General features: G+C 32.2%; 1 protein-coding gene across 1 annotated transcript in view; it reads right to left on the bottom strand.

Moving 5' to 3' along the window:
• The window catches only part of LOC137629334 (uncharacterized), a 17,914-nt gene extending 10,609 nt beyond the window's left edge, over positions 1-7,305 (bottom strand). The window contains exon 1 of the mRNA XM_068360590.1: positions 7,224-7,305. Within this exon, the coding sequence (XP_068216691.1) occupies positions 7,224-7,305 (82 nt within the window). The remainder of the gene's footprint in view (positions 1-7,223) is intronic.
• Positions 7,306-17,500: the final 10,195 nt, after the last annotated feature.

The raw sequence follows: 17,500 nt of genomic DNA, 5'->3' as shown, positions 1-17,500 counted from the left end.
TGGTAGGGTACCGAAGCTGGGCAGCTATAATGTGATACATTCCATGACCTATTTACCTTAGAAAAGGAAAACCCAGTTGGAGATTGGCTATTGTGATTTAAAATCATCTCTTTTCCGGTAGGCCTGATTCTTTTGATGTGAAGAAAATATATTCTATTAAATGTGAAGAAATTAGATGGATTCTATTTATGTAGAGGGAATCAATGGATTCTAGTTAATGTGAAGAAAAGCAGTAGATTCTATTAATGTGAAGAAAATATATTCTATTAAAGTGTAGAAAATCAATAGATTCTTTTAATGTGAAGAAAATGATTAGATTCTATTAATGTGAAGAAAATAATTAGATTCTATAAATGTGAAGAAAATAGGTAGATTCTATTAATGTGAATAAAGTAAATAGATTCTATAAATGGGAAGAAAATCAATAGATATTATTAATGTGAAGAAAACAAATGCATATCATAACTGTTCAGAGTGACAAAGAGTATTATTTACAAACTACAAACAATTCTCTCTCTCTCTCTCTCTCTCTCTCTCTCTCTCTCTCTCTCTCTTTCAAAAGCAAAAATTAACACATGATCATGAATCAGCCATTTTTTAATAACAGGGTAAACTTTGCAAAAGATATTTTCACAGCTGCCTGTGAATGACATGATCACGGGTAAGGTATTTCTGTCCAGTCATTCAGAAGAACACAAATATTTATAGATGAAAGTTATGACCGGTAAATAGATTTTTTCTTTGATATCTAGTTATTTATGAGGAAAAAACAATGACTAAGAATAAATTCATGATCTATTTCTCATTGTTTATACCACATACATGCGTATATGAACTCTGTCAATAACCTCAAACGGTACCAAATTAAAGCAAAGTAGACAATGGTTCTTGTATACTTGCTAGTGAGGTTCTTAGATTTCATTTCTTCTTGTGATTATATTTCTTTTATGGGACTGTTTTTATCATTTGAAGGTTTGAAATTATGCTTGCTTTCAAGTTCCCATGTTTTGATATTCAATCTTTAATTAGGTAGGCTGTAACGAACGTAAAGTGGCATATTTATGTCAGAAAGACGAAAAATTTTCTAAGGTTAATCAGAATAGAACTGTAGAAGTATATATATAAATTCATATATATGTATATATATATATATATATATTCATATATATATTCATATATATATGCATATATACAGCATATATATATATATATATATATATTCATTTATGTATGCATATATACAGCATATATATATATATATATATATACATATATATATATATATATATATGATTTTTAAGTAGCAGGTCTTTCAAAAAGAAAAAAAAAAATGGCTCCGTATATCCATTAACCTTCAAATCCCCAGCAACTCAATAGGGATGAAGCAACGACCACTTCAGTCGTCCAGTCACCAGATACACATTTTTCTACTTAGATCAAAAGAAATGCAATCCGGACCCAGGAGTCGAATCTGAGCGCTCCTGTTTAATAGGCGGAATTGCTGACGAATTTTCATACTAACCTACTTAAGACCCAATTAGGCCTAAAAATTCTTAATGTTTTGTAGGCCTGTAGCGAAGGGGTTTCTGCAGTTTGGCTTTATGTATGCGTAGACAATTTCAATATATTACAATTGAATTTCTAATTAGAAACTATTCAAGTAAATTCTACCCCTCTAAAAATGAATTCTTGATCTTATATATCAAACGTTGACATTTCCAGCCTTTTCAAGAGAAGATCTTGCTTCATAGCAGAAAGAAATAAAAATTTCAGATCTGATTAAACCCTGTTCAAGGAAGTCCTAACCATCCAAAAAGGAATCCTACATCTTGCATACACAGTGTCATCATTTACAACCTCTTCAAGAGAAGGTCTCTCCTGACACCAGAAAGAAATGAAATGCCAAGAAAGATTGACAGCATGGAAAATTGACAATGGAAAATACTATAAAAAAAAGCCATAAAATGAAAGTGCTGAAATAAAAGATATTTACAACATTGGTATTTTTTTTTTTGTTGTTGAAGTTTTTATAGTTTATATAGGAAATAACTATTTTAATGTTGTTAGTCTTCCTGATATATTTTATTTTCCTTTTTTCCTTTCCTCACAGTTATTTTCCCTGTTGGGGCCTCTGGGCTTATAGCATCCCGCTTTTCCAACTAGGGTTGTAGCTTAGCAAGTAATAATAATAATAATAATAATAATAATAATAATAATAATAATAATAATAAATAATAATAATAATAATAAATCAGCGCTCAAATGATGTCAAGCAAACTGCTCAGGAACAGTTTTGAATTATCAATATTTGAGGACAAAAGATATAAGGAACCTTTTTTTTTTTTTTTTTTTTTTTTTTTATCTATAATAGACCTCGATCATCAGGAGATTAAGTGATTTAATTTCTGGTGAAACAATACAGAAAATATGAATATGATCTTCTAAAAGATGTTCATATTTCTACGTATTTTTATCTCACGGAGTAGGATGCAGATAAGAACCAAGGAAATGCTGGAACGCGTCCTGTCAGCCGAAGAGTCTTGATAATATCTATGCAAATCTGAGATAAGCCACGAGAGAGACAAGGGTGTTACGGTTTTTACAAAATACAGTTACAGTGAGATAAGAGTAACCGAATAGCACCGGAAATGAGAGCAGTAGTTTTGCATCTACAAAATACAGTTACAGTGAGATAAGAGTAACCGAATAACCACGAAAATGAGAGCAATAGTTTTGCATCTACAAAATACAGTTACAGTGAGATAAGAGTAACTGAATAACGCCGAGAATGAGAGCAGTAGTTTTGTATCTACAAAATACAGTTACTGTGAGATAAGAGTAACCGAATAATAACGAAAATGAAAGCAATAGTTTTGCATCTACAAAATACAGTAACAGTGAGATAAGAGTAACCGAATAACGCCGAAAAGGAGAGCAGTAGTTTTGCATCTACAAAATACAGTTACAGTGAGATAAGAGTAACCGAATAACGCCGAAAAGGAGAGCAGTAGTTTTGCATCTACAAAATACAGTTACAGTGAGATAAGAGTAACCGAATAACGCCGAAAATGAGAGCAGTAGTTTTGCATTTACAAAATACAGTTACAGTGAGATAAGAGTAACCGAATAACGCCGAAAAGGAGAGCAGTAGTTTTGCATCTACAAAATACAGTTACAGTGAGATAAGAGTAACCGAATAACGCCGAAAACGAGAGCAGTAGTTTTGCATCTACAAAATACAGTTACAGTGAGATAAGAGTAAGCGAATAACGCCGAAAATGAGAGCAGTAGTTTTGCATTTACAAAATACAGTTACAGTGAGATAAGAGTAACCGAATAACCACGAAAATGAGAGCAATAGTTTTGCATCGATACAAAATACAGTTACAGTGAGACAAGAGTAACCGAATAACGCCGAGAATGAGAGCAGTAGTTTTGTATCTACAAAATACAGTTACAGTGAGATAAGAGTAACCGAATAGCGCCGAAAATGAGAGCAGTAGTTTTGTATCTACAAAATACAGTTAAAGCGAGATAAGAGTAACCGAATAGCAAAGCTAAATATGAAATATGATAGTATTTCATCTCAAATTCTAGCCATGCCGACGGGAAAACTTACACTTCGTAGAAATGTGGGCCAAAATGAGTTACCCGAGGAAAGAGACTAGCAATTGATTTCATGAATGGATGGATGACTGGGTTTATGAATTTGGGTCATATGGCCCGGCGTTGGGGCCTAGGATGTCATTCAGTGCCAAGATACAAGTTATATTCATAGAGGTTGGACAACAAGATGTCATGAGGATGAAGATATCTTTCTCATGGAATCATATTAGCAATAAAGACATAATGTTCTTAGTCATAAGATTTCATTTACTTGAGAGAGAGATTAGTTGCAAATGGATTATTCTCTTAGTAGAATATCTGTTTGGCAATGAGATTCAGACAGATTATTTTTACAGCTATGAAATGATTCTCTTGTCTACTCAAATGACATAGCTTTAACTCTCTGTCTGATGTATATATGTTTTTAAGTAGTCTAATTTTACAGCAATCAACTTCATATCCGATATAGAACGATAAATTGGCTTTAAACTTCCCCTCCCCCAAAAATAATGTATCAAAATATAATTATGAATACTACAAACTTAACGGGAATCCTAAATCAAAGAAGGGGGATAGACTGATCAAACTAAAATTCTACACAAGATTTGAAGAAGAAAACTTTAATTCTCTACTATTGCTCTCCATTCAAACTGTTGAAAAGACGATGTTTCTGTATCCAAAGAAATAACTAAGTAAATGCTACCTCCATAAAGTGAGTAAGTAATTTATGAACGAAATCATGAAGAACATATCCCCCGAATATCAACAACACCAGCGGGATATCTTCCCATGTCACGTGACCTCGTACGAAAAGCACAGATTTATAGATTTCCCTTAAAAAAAAAAAAAAAGATGTAACAATCCGTAACAGAAGTAACAGAACTCAACGATGTTACGTTACGAAGAACTCATCACTTCCACTTACATGATTCATTTTCTTCAAAACTTTTTCTCTCCGAGTTTTCCCGAGGAATTAATTTTTTTTTTAAAGGTGGCGCCCTTGAGAGACACGTTGAGGGGAGCCAACTTCCGTCCGACGTAAAGGATCGGAGCCCAAGTCGAGCACAAGACGAAGGTTACACTGAAACTGGAGTTAGAACGTCTAAGACTCTCTTTTTATAAACTGCCGCGTTGCTACGTTGCCGGATGGCATTTTCACCTTCTGCTTTCTAACGCTGGTTCATCATACGCCAGGCCGTTGGCTCCACCCACTTCTCCCTGTTGCTGTTTCTTCTTCCCGTTCCTCCTACTCCAGATGCCCCAGGCTCTCCCCCCCCCCCCCCCCACCCTCAACCCTCAACCCTCCCCCCTCTTATGTTACAAACATCCTGTTCCAGAAGAGAGAGAGAGAGAGAGAGAGAGAGAGAGAGAGAGAGAGAGAGAGTCCAAATTGGACCCAGGAAGGTCTTTCTAATGATGACAACATCCATTGAGATTCACCTCAAGGAAATATTAAATTCATTATTTCCCGCATTCTTGGTATTCTTTAGAAGTATATGATACCTGCGACGCCACCACATGCCATGTGGGTCAGTGGGTGCCCCAATCACAATTCTTCTTGAACCGGTCGCTGGTCTATTCAACCAATCCCGAGCCGAGAATCTAGCGCTTCAACCAACCAGTTTTAGACCTATTTTTTTTTTATTCGGTTCGCTATAGACCAGCCTTGATACAAACGATAGTTAAACAGTTTGATGATTGTTTCCAGAGCTGAGAAAGTTTTGCGAGGAACCAAGGCACGTGTTTTCGGCACGTACCTCGCCAAGAATTCCTGCTTGAAAAGGAGCAGATGAAAAACTATAGGAGAGAAGAAATGGAAACGTTGAAACCGAAATATGAAATTTAACTTGAATCAAGTGCATTATTAAATTCAGAAGAGGTTGTTTGTGGAGGACTCTTTTAATAGAAATATCCAAACCAGTCTGAGATTCAAATTACTAATACCTTAAACACACCACCTACAACAATAACAACAACAACAACAACAACACATTATTTTCTGAAGACCTTTTGATAGAAATATAAAAAGCAATCTTAGATCCGAGTAACTAATACCTTGAATACAACAACAACAACAAAAACAATAGATGCAGCCGTTTCTAGTACACAGCAAGACGAAGGCGTCAGACATGTTCTTGGTCATGTCTGGGATTTGACCATTTTCATCACCACGTTGGCCACTACGGATTGGTGATGGTGGGAGACTTTAGTCTGATCGTTCTCAGAAAACCAATCTAGTATGGGTAAACCTGACTAGTACAGCTTTTCTGATCATGGCAATGCACAAACCCTTTCACCACGTTAAAGTGGTAACATCCCTGACTGGTGATTGCCAGACTGGGATTCGAGTCCCGCTCAAACTCGTTACTTCCTTTGGTTGCTGCAACCTCACGATCTTTGTGAGCTAAGGATTGGGCGTTTGGAGGAGCCTATGGGTCTATCTGTTGAGTCATCAGCAGCCATATCCTGGCAATCCTTGGTCCTACCTTGGTTGGAGAGTGGGTTTTGGCGCTGATCATATGTATATACGGTCAGTCTCGACGGCATTATCCTTCTTGATAGGGCAATGTCACTGTCCCATGTCTCTGCCATTCATGAGCGGCCTTTAAACCTTTAAACTCCGTTACATGGAATTGAAAATGCATGAACTAAATACAGTAATGGCGATAAACTATTTTGATGATAACGAAAGCGATGTAAGTAAGATTTCTTTTTAAGTTACATTGCAGTGAAAGAGTCTCATGGTTGGTCATTCACGTACTTTCCAACGAAAACTTGTTCTTTGATAGTGTCGTTGAAGATAAAATAAAAGTTCAACATTTTCGAAACGCATTCCTGAAGAGAAGAACTGGATTGAAGAAGAAATTTTTAATGAAAAACTGAAGCTAATGAATGGGTATTTGTAAATGGATAGATATTACAGAGGAATTAGGTATCTATTTCTTATTGATATAATATATTTGAATTTCAAATGCATATGGTCTGTTTTGTTTATGATTCCTTTGTCAAGTTTGAACACAAATACACACACTATTTACAGTATATATATATATATATATATATATATATATATATATATATATATATATATATATATATATATATATATATATATATATATATATGCTGGGTGTGAGATGGAGATGAGGGGCTCAGTAGTTGTAGGTGGCTCGACAAGCTGTTAATGAGCCTTTTTTGCAGGTGTATAAAGCGGCTGATGAAGTAGTATTTCTGTGGTTGCTGTGTTCCTTCTCATATGTAGATAATCCCTCCCGTTCCCCCAATTGTGGAAAGGATTTCAACGCTGAAGCAAGTAATTATCTATATATTCGATTGTGTAAATACATGTACCATTATATCTACATACCATTGATATGTATTATACAATTAGTATCGAATACATTCACATTCATGTATTACGGACACATTTACGCATGTATACGATACTAACAACCCCTCATATAAACATGTATACATAAGCAAAAAAGTTAATTTCTGTAAGGATAAATGTACGTATAAAGTAATTTTTTTTGCCGTAACAAAGCTTTTGCTATAAACATACATACGACACACACACACACACACACACACACACATACCGTACAGTCGCGGCCTACCTCTCCTTTTGTAGGACTCCCACAGGTTGGAGGAGATGGCCCAGTTGCTGCAGTCACTGGAGAAACGCTTGGAGGCGTACATCGTTGTGTTCATATTATCTCGAATTAATGGGTATTTGGTGAGATAGTTATCTGACATGCACACACACACACACACACACACACATATATATTATATATATATATATATATATATATATATATATATATATATATATATATATATATATATATATATATATATGCACTTGTCTGTGCATGCAGTTACACACACAGATATATACTGTATATATATATATATATATATATATATATATATATATATATATATATATATATATATATAGATATATATATATATATAGATATATATATATATATATATATATATATATATATATATATATATATATATATATATATATATATATATCTATATATATACACACATATATATATTTATATAAGTATTTATATGTGTATATATATTCATACTGTATATGTATGTGTGTATTTATAGATATACTTCTACTTTACATTTATATATATATATATATATATATATATATATATATATATATATATATATATATATATATATATATTAATATATATATACATATATATATATATATATATGTGCGTGTGTGTTTGTAAACAAATTTACTGATATACGTGTAAGCATATACAGTATACGTATATTTATATATGCATTATATTTATGTATATATATAAATATATATATGTGTGCATGTGTATATATATGTATCAAATAAATGATGTATGCATAAAAAAGGAGACTTAGATACTGTATATGAGTTAGCTAGCGAAATGTTGATGAGAGAGAGAGAGAGAGAGAGAGAGAGAGAGAGAGAGAGAGAGAGAGAGGAGAGAGATAGAGAGAGAGAGAGATTGTGCTAATCTATATTTTAAAAAAATAATCATTAATTCTTTCTTATAATGCTCAAAGAAAAATACTGGTTTATTTTTACCTGGCTTAGAAACTTTAAAAAAAAAAAAGGACTTATGACAAATCGATTTTATTTTATATTATTTTTTTTTTATTTGTGGTTTCAATAGACTATTTCTGTTGGTAATTCTCTCTTCTATATTTATGTGGTTATAGACAAGGGTGAGGGTATTTGAACTGAATGTCTGTTTGACAACATTTAGTTTAGGAGTTTACAAACAAGAAAGAAAAACTGGTACTAGTTTGGCGTAGAGGTAGATCAGAGAAAGGTCTTTGCTAGAAGGTTTAAAGGCTACTCATAAATGGCTGAGGCAAGGAGCAGTGACATTGCCTTAGCAAGCATGACTGACCATATATATATATATATATATATATATATATATATATATATATATATATATATATATATATATATATATATGTGTGTGTGTGTGTGTGTGTGTATATATATACAGTATATATATATATATATATATATATATATATATATATATATATATATATATATATATATATATTTATATATATATATAAATATATATACAGTATATATGTATTCGTATATACAGTATATGTATATATATATATATATATATATATATATATATATATATATATATTATATATATATATATATATATATACAGTATATATATATTCGTATATACAGTATATGTATATATATATATATATATATATATATATATATATATATATATATATATATATATATATATATATATATATACAGTATATATATATATATATATATATATATATATATATATATATATATATATATATATATATATGTGTGTGTGTGTGTGTGTGTGTGTGTGTATGATCCGTGCCCAAGCTCCTCTCCACCAGGTAGAGCCAGGCAATGGCTGCCGATGACTCAGCAGGTAGACCTATAGGCTCTCCCATCCCCTCAATCCTCAGCTCATGTGGATGGCGAGGTTGCAGACACTAAAGAAACTAAGGAGTTAGACTGGGAATCTAACCCCAGTCATGCTATCACCAGGGAGGGACGCTTCCATTAAACCACCACAACCTTATGTCTTATGAAGTCATAATAATGAAATTAGACATAAGTGATAAGTTGTTAAGTAAGTTTAATTTAAGGGTAGATTTTGGTTTAATTTCTCGAGACTAACTGAAGAACTAATGAAAAAGTCTGAAAATGTTTGCAAGAGTAGAAAGCTGAGAATTAATGTGTGAATATGAAAATGATAGAATGATATATTGTTAATTTATTCCCATCATTTATTTATTTCCTTATTTACTTTCCTCACTGGGCTATTTTTCCCTGTTGGAGCCCTTAGGCTTATAGCATCTTGCTTTTCCAACTACGCTTGTATCTTGGCTAGTAATAATAATAATAATAATAATAATAATAATAATAATAATAATAATAATAATAATAATAAAAGAAATCAGAAAGATGAAACCTGGAAAGGATTGGAAAAACATTATTAACAAATGGTTAAAAAAGTAGCATAAAGAAAATATGGACCATTGTGTATTGTGTTGTACTTTGAAATGGTTAGGTCATGTGGTGAAAATGGGATGACAATAGCTTGAAATTAAGACTCGCCTATTTCTTCTATCAAAGTAAAGCTTTATGTTATATTTTCATTTTCCATTCGAGTGAAAGGAACATTTATGAAGAGTCATATTGGAGCGTGATTAATCTGAAAAAAGAATATGAAAATATTTCTTGTTATTTTGTGAGTGACGGATTATATTACAAAAAAGAAAAAAAAAAAAAAAAAAAAAAAAAAGAACCCTTGTGACTGAAGTTGTCATAATAGAAAGATGTCATTCTTATTAGTATTGATATTGACCTAGCTTTTTTTCAATAAAAACATATATAAGTACATTCATATACACAGACACACACACATATATGTATATATATACATATATATATATATATATATATATATATATATATATATATATATATATATACATATATATATATATATATATATATATATATATATATATATATATATATATATATATATATATATATATGTGTGTGTGTGTGTGTGTGTGTGTGTGTGTGTGTGTGTGTATGCAGTCATCTCCTCCTACGCCTATTGACGCAAAGGGTCTCGGTTAGATTTTGCTAGTCGTCTATATCTCGGGCATTTAAATCAATACTTCTCCATTCATCATCTCCTACTTCACGCTTCATAGTCCTTAGCCATGTAGTCTTGGGTCTTTAAAGTCTTCCTTCTCTCTCTCTCCTCTCTCTCTCTCTCTCTCTCTCTCTCTCTCTCTCTCTCTCTCTCTCTCTCTCTCTCTCTCTCTCTCTCTCTCTCTCTTTTTTTTATATACGTGTATATATATGTATATTTATATATACATATATATATATATATATATATATATATATATATATATATATATATATATATAAAATATATATGTATATATATATATATATATATATATATATATATATATATATATATATATATATATATATATATACAGTATGTGTTTGTGTGTTTGTGAAGTCTTCTCTCTCTCTCTCTCTCTCTCTCTCTCTCTCTCTCTCTCTCTCTCTCTCTCTCTCTCTCTCTCTCTCTCTCTCTCTCTATATATATATATATATATATGTGTGTCTGTGTGTGTATTTGTGTGTGTATGTGTGTGTACATATATCCTTGGATGTGCACATGCGTGTATGTTTGTGTATCAAACCACGAATGGAAAAGTTAGAACTTTCGTCTAATTGATATTGCTTCCTGTAAAAAATATATATTATGTATCTAATATCGCAATAGTTTGAGTGCCTTTATTTTTGTCTTGTATTTGATGTCAATTGCTACATTTTTTTTAGATTTTATAAAAAATAACTTGATTGTGTTCGATGTCAAAGGCTATCTTTTATACGTTTTTAACGAAATAACTTGACTTCTTAATGTCATCCATCAGAACATTTAGTCCAAATTGGATAAAAAGACAGCCTGAGGTGAAGTGGGTTACAAGAGGAGAGGTGGAGGTAGGGTTAATAAACGCCACAGATTTTTTTTTTTTTTTCAAAGATCCTCTGTTCGAAAATTATAAGATTTATTAAAAGAAATATAGATTATATACATCATTTTTTTTAATACAGAGTCTACGACGGATAGAAGTACACCTCATCCATTTTGACCATTATAAAACAACCGATAGATAGAAAGCTAGACAGGTAGATGAATAGATTGACTACTGAATTGCAGAATTAAGAGACTCCAAAGATAAGACTCTGCAGTTGATTCAAAGACAAGTAGAGCTTCATGTCCCTGACTGGTGAACGTCAGACTGGGGTTCGAGTCCCGCTCAAACTCGATAGTTCCATTGAACGCTGTATCCTCACCATCCCCGTGAGCTAAGGATGAGGGTTGAGGTTTGGGGTAGCCTAGAGGTCTATCTGCGGAGTCATCAGAAGCCATATCCTGGCCCTCCTTGGTCCTAGCTTGGGTGGAGAGGGCGCTTGTGCACTAATCATATGTATATATGACAAGTCTCTAGGTCATTGCCCTGCTTGATAGGGCAATGTCACTGTCCCTTGCCTCTGCCATTCATGAGCTACCTTTAATCCTTTAAATGGGTTGACTCTCGAGTTCCCTATTTTCACAAATTACTGAATGAATCATAAAACTATACTCGTGATGTTACATTAGAGGTAACAGTAACAGTACTAAAAGACAGCTACAACCCACAGAGACAAAGGCAACATCGATTGAAGCAGACTGACTATTTAGGTTTTAGATTGTATTTTATTTTCCCTTTGTTTCCTTTCCTTACTGGGATATTTTCGCGGTTGGAGCCCCTGGGCTTATAGCATCCTGCTTTTCCAACTAGGGTTGTAGCTTAGCAATTAATAATAATAATAATAATAATAATAATAATAATGATAATAATAATAATAATAATAATAATAATAATAATAATAATTTCCTTCCATTTTCTAAACTTTGGAAATAATAATAATAATAATAATAATAATAATAATAATGATAATAATAATAATAATTATTATTATTATTATTATTATTATTATTATAGTTTCCTTCCATTTTCCAGACTTTGGAAATAATAATAATAATAATAATAATAATAATAATAATAATAATAATAATAATAATAATAATAATAATAATAATAATAGAGGGAAAACTTTTATTTAACTCCATCGTGAAAACCATCTTTCATTAACATCCGTCAAAAAGATTTCCTCTTATCAACTCCATCAATAAGAATATCTTTAATTCATTTTCGTAAAGGAAGATACTTTTTTTAAATAGGAGAAAAATACGTAGACAAAAATAAGTCATCATTAAAACGATTTCAAATTACATTGAAATGGCAGTAGAAATGGATGAACTTACCCTGTGGCTTGCAATAATACATGTCTTTAATTTACTCCTAAATAGAAAAGTTAATAGAAATGAGAACCGGTATTTTCAAATCATCTATTATTACGGATAATCAGGAAAAGGAAATAGATGAAAATGGAAAAAAAATTGGTCTATAAAACATAAAACGTCTTAGATTTGCTGCCTCGTCTTATGATATTATTTACATCTACATTAATAGGAAAAGGAATGAATAAGATTGTTTAAAATGACTTTCAAAATGATTAAAGATGGACAATCATTCTAGTCGTGATTATGAGAATCACCTATGCAAATGACCAAAACAGGAGGAGTTCTGGAGAAGGCCACACACAAAGTGACGTGTAGCTAGAGGAGAAAGAACCAAAACTGAAATTATTTCTGAGGGTTATAAAAATCTTATAAGACAGTTAAACAAGTTTACAAAATATCTTATGGCAGGTGTTCTGGATGCTATCACTGTATCAAAATTTTTTTAATCTTTAGTAGCACATATTAGAAAATTGAAAAAAATGACAAAATTATTTCTGATGATCATGAAAATCTTATAAGACACCTAAAACCAGTTTACAAAATTTTTTTATGGCAGGTGTTCTGGATGCCATCACTGTATCAAAAAAATTTTAATCTTTAGTAGCACATATTAGAAAATTGAAAAAATTACAAAATTATTTCTGATGATCATGAAAATCTTACAAGACACCTAAAACCAGTTTTAAAAAAAATTATCGCAGGTGTTCTGGATGCCATCACTGTATCAAAAAGAAATTTAATCTCTAATAGCACATATTAGAAAATAGAAAAAATTACAAAATTATTTCCTGATGATCATGAAAATCTTATAAGTCAGTTAAACAAGTTTACAAAAAATCTTATGGCAGGTGTTCTGGATGCTATCACTGTATAATTTTTTTATCTTTAGTAGCACATATTAGAAAATTGAAAAAATTACAAAATTATTTCTGATGATCATGAAAATCTTACAAGACACCTAAAACCAGTTTAAAAAAAAAATTATGGCAGGTGTTCTGGATGCCATCACTGTATCAAAAAAAATTTAATCTCTAGTAGCACATATTAGAAAATTGAAAAATATTACAAAATTATTTCTGATGATCATGAAAATCTTATAAGACAATTAAACAAGTTTACAAAAAATCTTATGGCAGGTGTTCTGGATGCCATCACTGTATCAAAAATTTTTTAATCTTTAGTAGCACATTTTAGAAAATTGAAAAAAATTGCACAATTATTTCTGATGATCATGAAAATCTTATAAGACAGTTAAATAAGTTTACAAAAATTCTTATGGCAGGTGTTCTGGATGCTATCACTGTATCAAAATATTTTTAATCTTTAGTAGCAAATATTAGAAAATTGAAAACAATTACAAAATTATTTCTGATGATCATGAAAATCTTATAAGACACCTAAAACCAGTTTAAAATTTTTTTTTATGGCAGGTGTTCTGGATGCTATCACTGTATCAAAAATTGTTAATCTTTAGTAGCACATATTAGAAAATTTAAAAAAATTACAAAATTATTTCTGATGATCATGGAAATCTTATAAGACACCTAAAACCAGTTTACAAAAAACTCTATGGCAGGTGTTCTTGATATCATCCTTGGATCAAAAGCTGTCAAAATATTTTGTAGCATATTGTAGAAAATTGATAATTCTTTTTCTAATGGTCGTAAAAATCTTATAAGACACAAAACAAACTCACAAAAATAAAATACCAGAGATGTCATCACTGCATCAAAAATTGTTAAAATCTTTAGCAGCATATCATAGAAATTCGATATTATTCCTGATGACCCTAAAAATCTTATAGGACACCTAAAACAAACTTAATATAATCCCATGTAAGGTGTTTGTGATGTCATCACTATCAAAAACTGTTAAATTCATGAGTAGCATATTTATAGAAATTTATAGGAAAATTTCTGATAGTGACGATTTAACAGTAAATGAACAATACGCGATATTAAACGTTAAATACTCTGAACGAACAAGGTAAAACGACAGTGGAGGTCCTGTAGAGAGCGGGGTTCCCCTGCTGTAGGGGACCGGAAAATCAGCCATCATAGTAAATTAAAAATCTTATAAGACACCGAAAACAAGCTTACAAAATTATAGGGCATGGTGCTCAGTATGTCATCACTGTACCAAGGATTGGCAAATTTTTTGATAGCCTATAATATAAAGTGGGTAAAAAACACCTTCATTATATATATTTTGTAGCTGATGGCCGATGTGGTAACGTATCTGGCTGGTGATCACCACACTGGGGTTCGAGTCCTGCTCAAACTCGTTAGTTTCTTTGGTCACTGCAACCTCACCATCCTTGTGAGCTAATGATTGGGGGGAGGGGGTTTGGGGGGAGCCCATAGGTCTATCGGTTTGGTCATCAGCATCCATTGCCTGGCCCTCCTTGGTCCTACCTTGGGTGGAGAGGGGGCTTGGGCGCTGATCATATGTATATATGGTCAGTCTCTAGGGCATTATCCTGCTTGATAGGGCAATGTCACTGTCCCTTGCCTCTGCCATTCATGAGTGGCCTTTAAATCTTCCATAACTGAAGTTTAGATGGGGTTTCACATCCAACGTTATGTCACCATTTTCTGTTTTTAAATTACATAGTATAACAGATTGTGTTTCTGATTTGGCACTTATGAGGCTGTTATGTGAACTGCCAATGGTAAAATATGACGTAAAGAAGTACTGTCAGATCCTGATCTTTTGGCTTGACTTCAGTGGACATGATAAAGCTGGATTGATAAGTGAATTTGAAAGGCCTTGGCGTTATTGTGCAACGAAAGTGAATGTAAAAGTCTTTGTCATAAAATGGTGCAAAACATTTCTTTTCACCAACAAAAAGAAAAGTAATGTACTTAACGTTTTACTCTGAAGATATTACTGGACACCTTAAAAAAATCGTCAAAAAAAAAAAAAAAAAAAAAAAAAAAAAAAAAAAAAAAAAAAACAATGAAAAGATGATTTTCGCTAAGACCAAAAGTGAAAGCTATCAAATCAGAGACAAAACTGCTTATAAATATATGATAACAATCTCTTAAGCAGATTGCAAAATTTTGTCACATTGAAGTGTTCCTCTCATCTTATTAAAAAAAAATAGCAAATGATTACTTTTATCTGCAAGTCATGCTTGGAAGAAGTATAAATAGAAAGGATGACCGTTCAAGATCCTTCAAGGAATTAAAAGTGCAAAAAATTCCAAACCAATAATGATGTAAAAGGTAAATCATACAATGCAGAAAATGTTATGGAAAAGGTTGTGGTGGCCTGGTGGTAGCGTCATTGCCTGATAATTGCCAGACTGAGGTTCGAGTCCCGCTCAAACAAGTTAGTTCTTTTAGTCATTGCAACCTCACTATCTTAGTGAGCTAAGGATAGTGATGTTTTGGGGGAGCCTAATGGCCTATCTGTGGGGTCATCAGCAGCCATTTCCTAGCCCTCCTTGGACCTACCTTGGTGGGAGAGGGGGCTTGGGTCAGTCTCTACGGCTTTGTCCTGCTTGATAGGGTAATGTTACTGTCCCTTGCCTCTGCCATTCATGAGCAACCTTCAAATTTCAAAAGAGTTACACGGAAAGAACACAAATTAGTTATTTATATAACCAGTGTAAATTAGAATATTTCCTAAAACTACAAATTTCACTTTGAAATAACCTTCCTCCTAATGTACCAACCGTGTGTCACACGATCATATATAGTAACGACATTTTTTTTTGTTGTATATATTATGCTTTGTATCTTCGCTCTCCTCTCGCACTGATAGGGACCTGAATAAACATGTTTGTTTTTCTCACCGTTAACTGTTAACAGAACTGGTTGTCGGTTGAACATGAAATTGCCTGTTATGTTCTTTTTGCTTGGACTTTATGTATATATACACCGATGTTCTGTAATAAAGTTACTCAGTTGCTTTCATCCAGCCTTCTTAGTCACAGCCTCTCTCGGCCTGTCACACTAATTTCAGCTGATGATTCCAATCTCATGTAGTTCTCTTTTATCCATCTGAATCTGCCAAACATACTCACCTGAGTTAACCGGGCAAATATTAAAGAGAAAGATTCAAAGAGTTCCGGAGAAACTTAATTTCTCTTTATCGTTGCAAATTTCAAATGGAAAACTCCACATTGGCAAAGGAATAGCTTTTGTTTCTGCCTCTAAATTTAGGAGGGTTTAAGGCTAGTCATTTTCGCTATCATAGACGTATTTCTGCTTGTCAATTGCTAGTTGCACCGGACGGAAGAATTTTGGTGTGTGACAGGTACAAAATGAAAGTTTGTCATTTAACAGAGAATTAGGAACGTGGAGATCCGGTTCCCTAGCAGTGAATTAGTTAAATCTAGAGATGATATTAAGATTGCTTTAGCTATAAAGTACACTGTTAAAAAAAAAAAACCGTAATTTTAATCGGAAATTCTCCGTAAGAATATACTGTTCGTAATCATGTTTCAGTAAAATACAGGCGACCGTAATTTTAACTTAGTTTGTTATTTTTCATTACAGGTTGGTGACCGTAATATCACTCTTCTACGTCAATATATCCAGTATTAGAACGGTAAAAATCCTGGAATAAATGTTGCCAGACATTTACGGTTTCTTTAATGCAAATGTTTAACAGTGTAATTGTGAAAACTGTGTAAGCTGGTAACAGAAAAAGACTTGGAAATGTAGGAAAAAGTAGGCTGATAACGGCATATGATTGGATAGATAATAGGAAATATAAGAGGTGTTGTATAATTTCCAGAGAGAATTAGTTTTTAGCTACTCACTAATAGGTTATATCTATAGAATATATCAAGATTTCGATAGTTGTATGGTAATTGTGAAAAGTAAATGTAAGGTTTTAACTGAAAAAGACTTGGAAATGTAAGAAAA

The sequence above is a fragment of the Palaemon carinicauda genome, chromosome 37 (genome assembly GCF_036898095.1).
Source record: "Palaemon carinicauda isolate YSFRI2023 chromosome 37, ASM3689809v2, whole genome shotgun sequence".
Lineage (NCBI taxonomy): Eukaryota > Metazoa > Arthropoda > Malacostraca > Decapoda > Palaemonidae > Palaemon > Palaemon carinicauda.
This window is presented reverse-complemented; position numbering and strand designations above follow the sequence as displayed.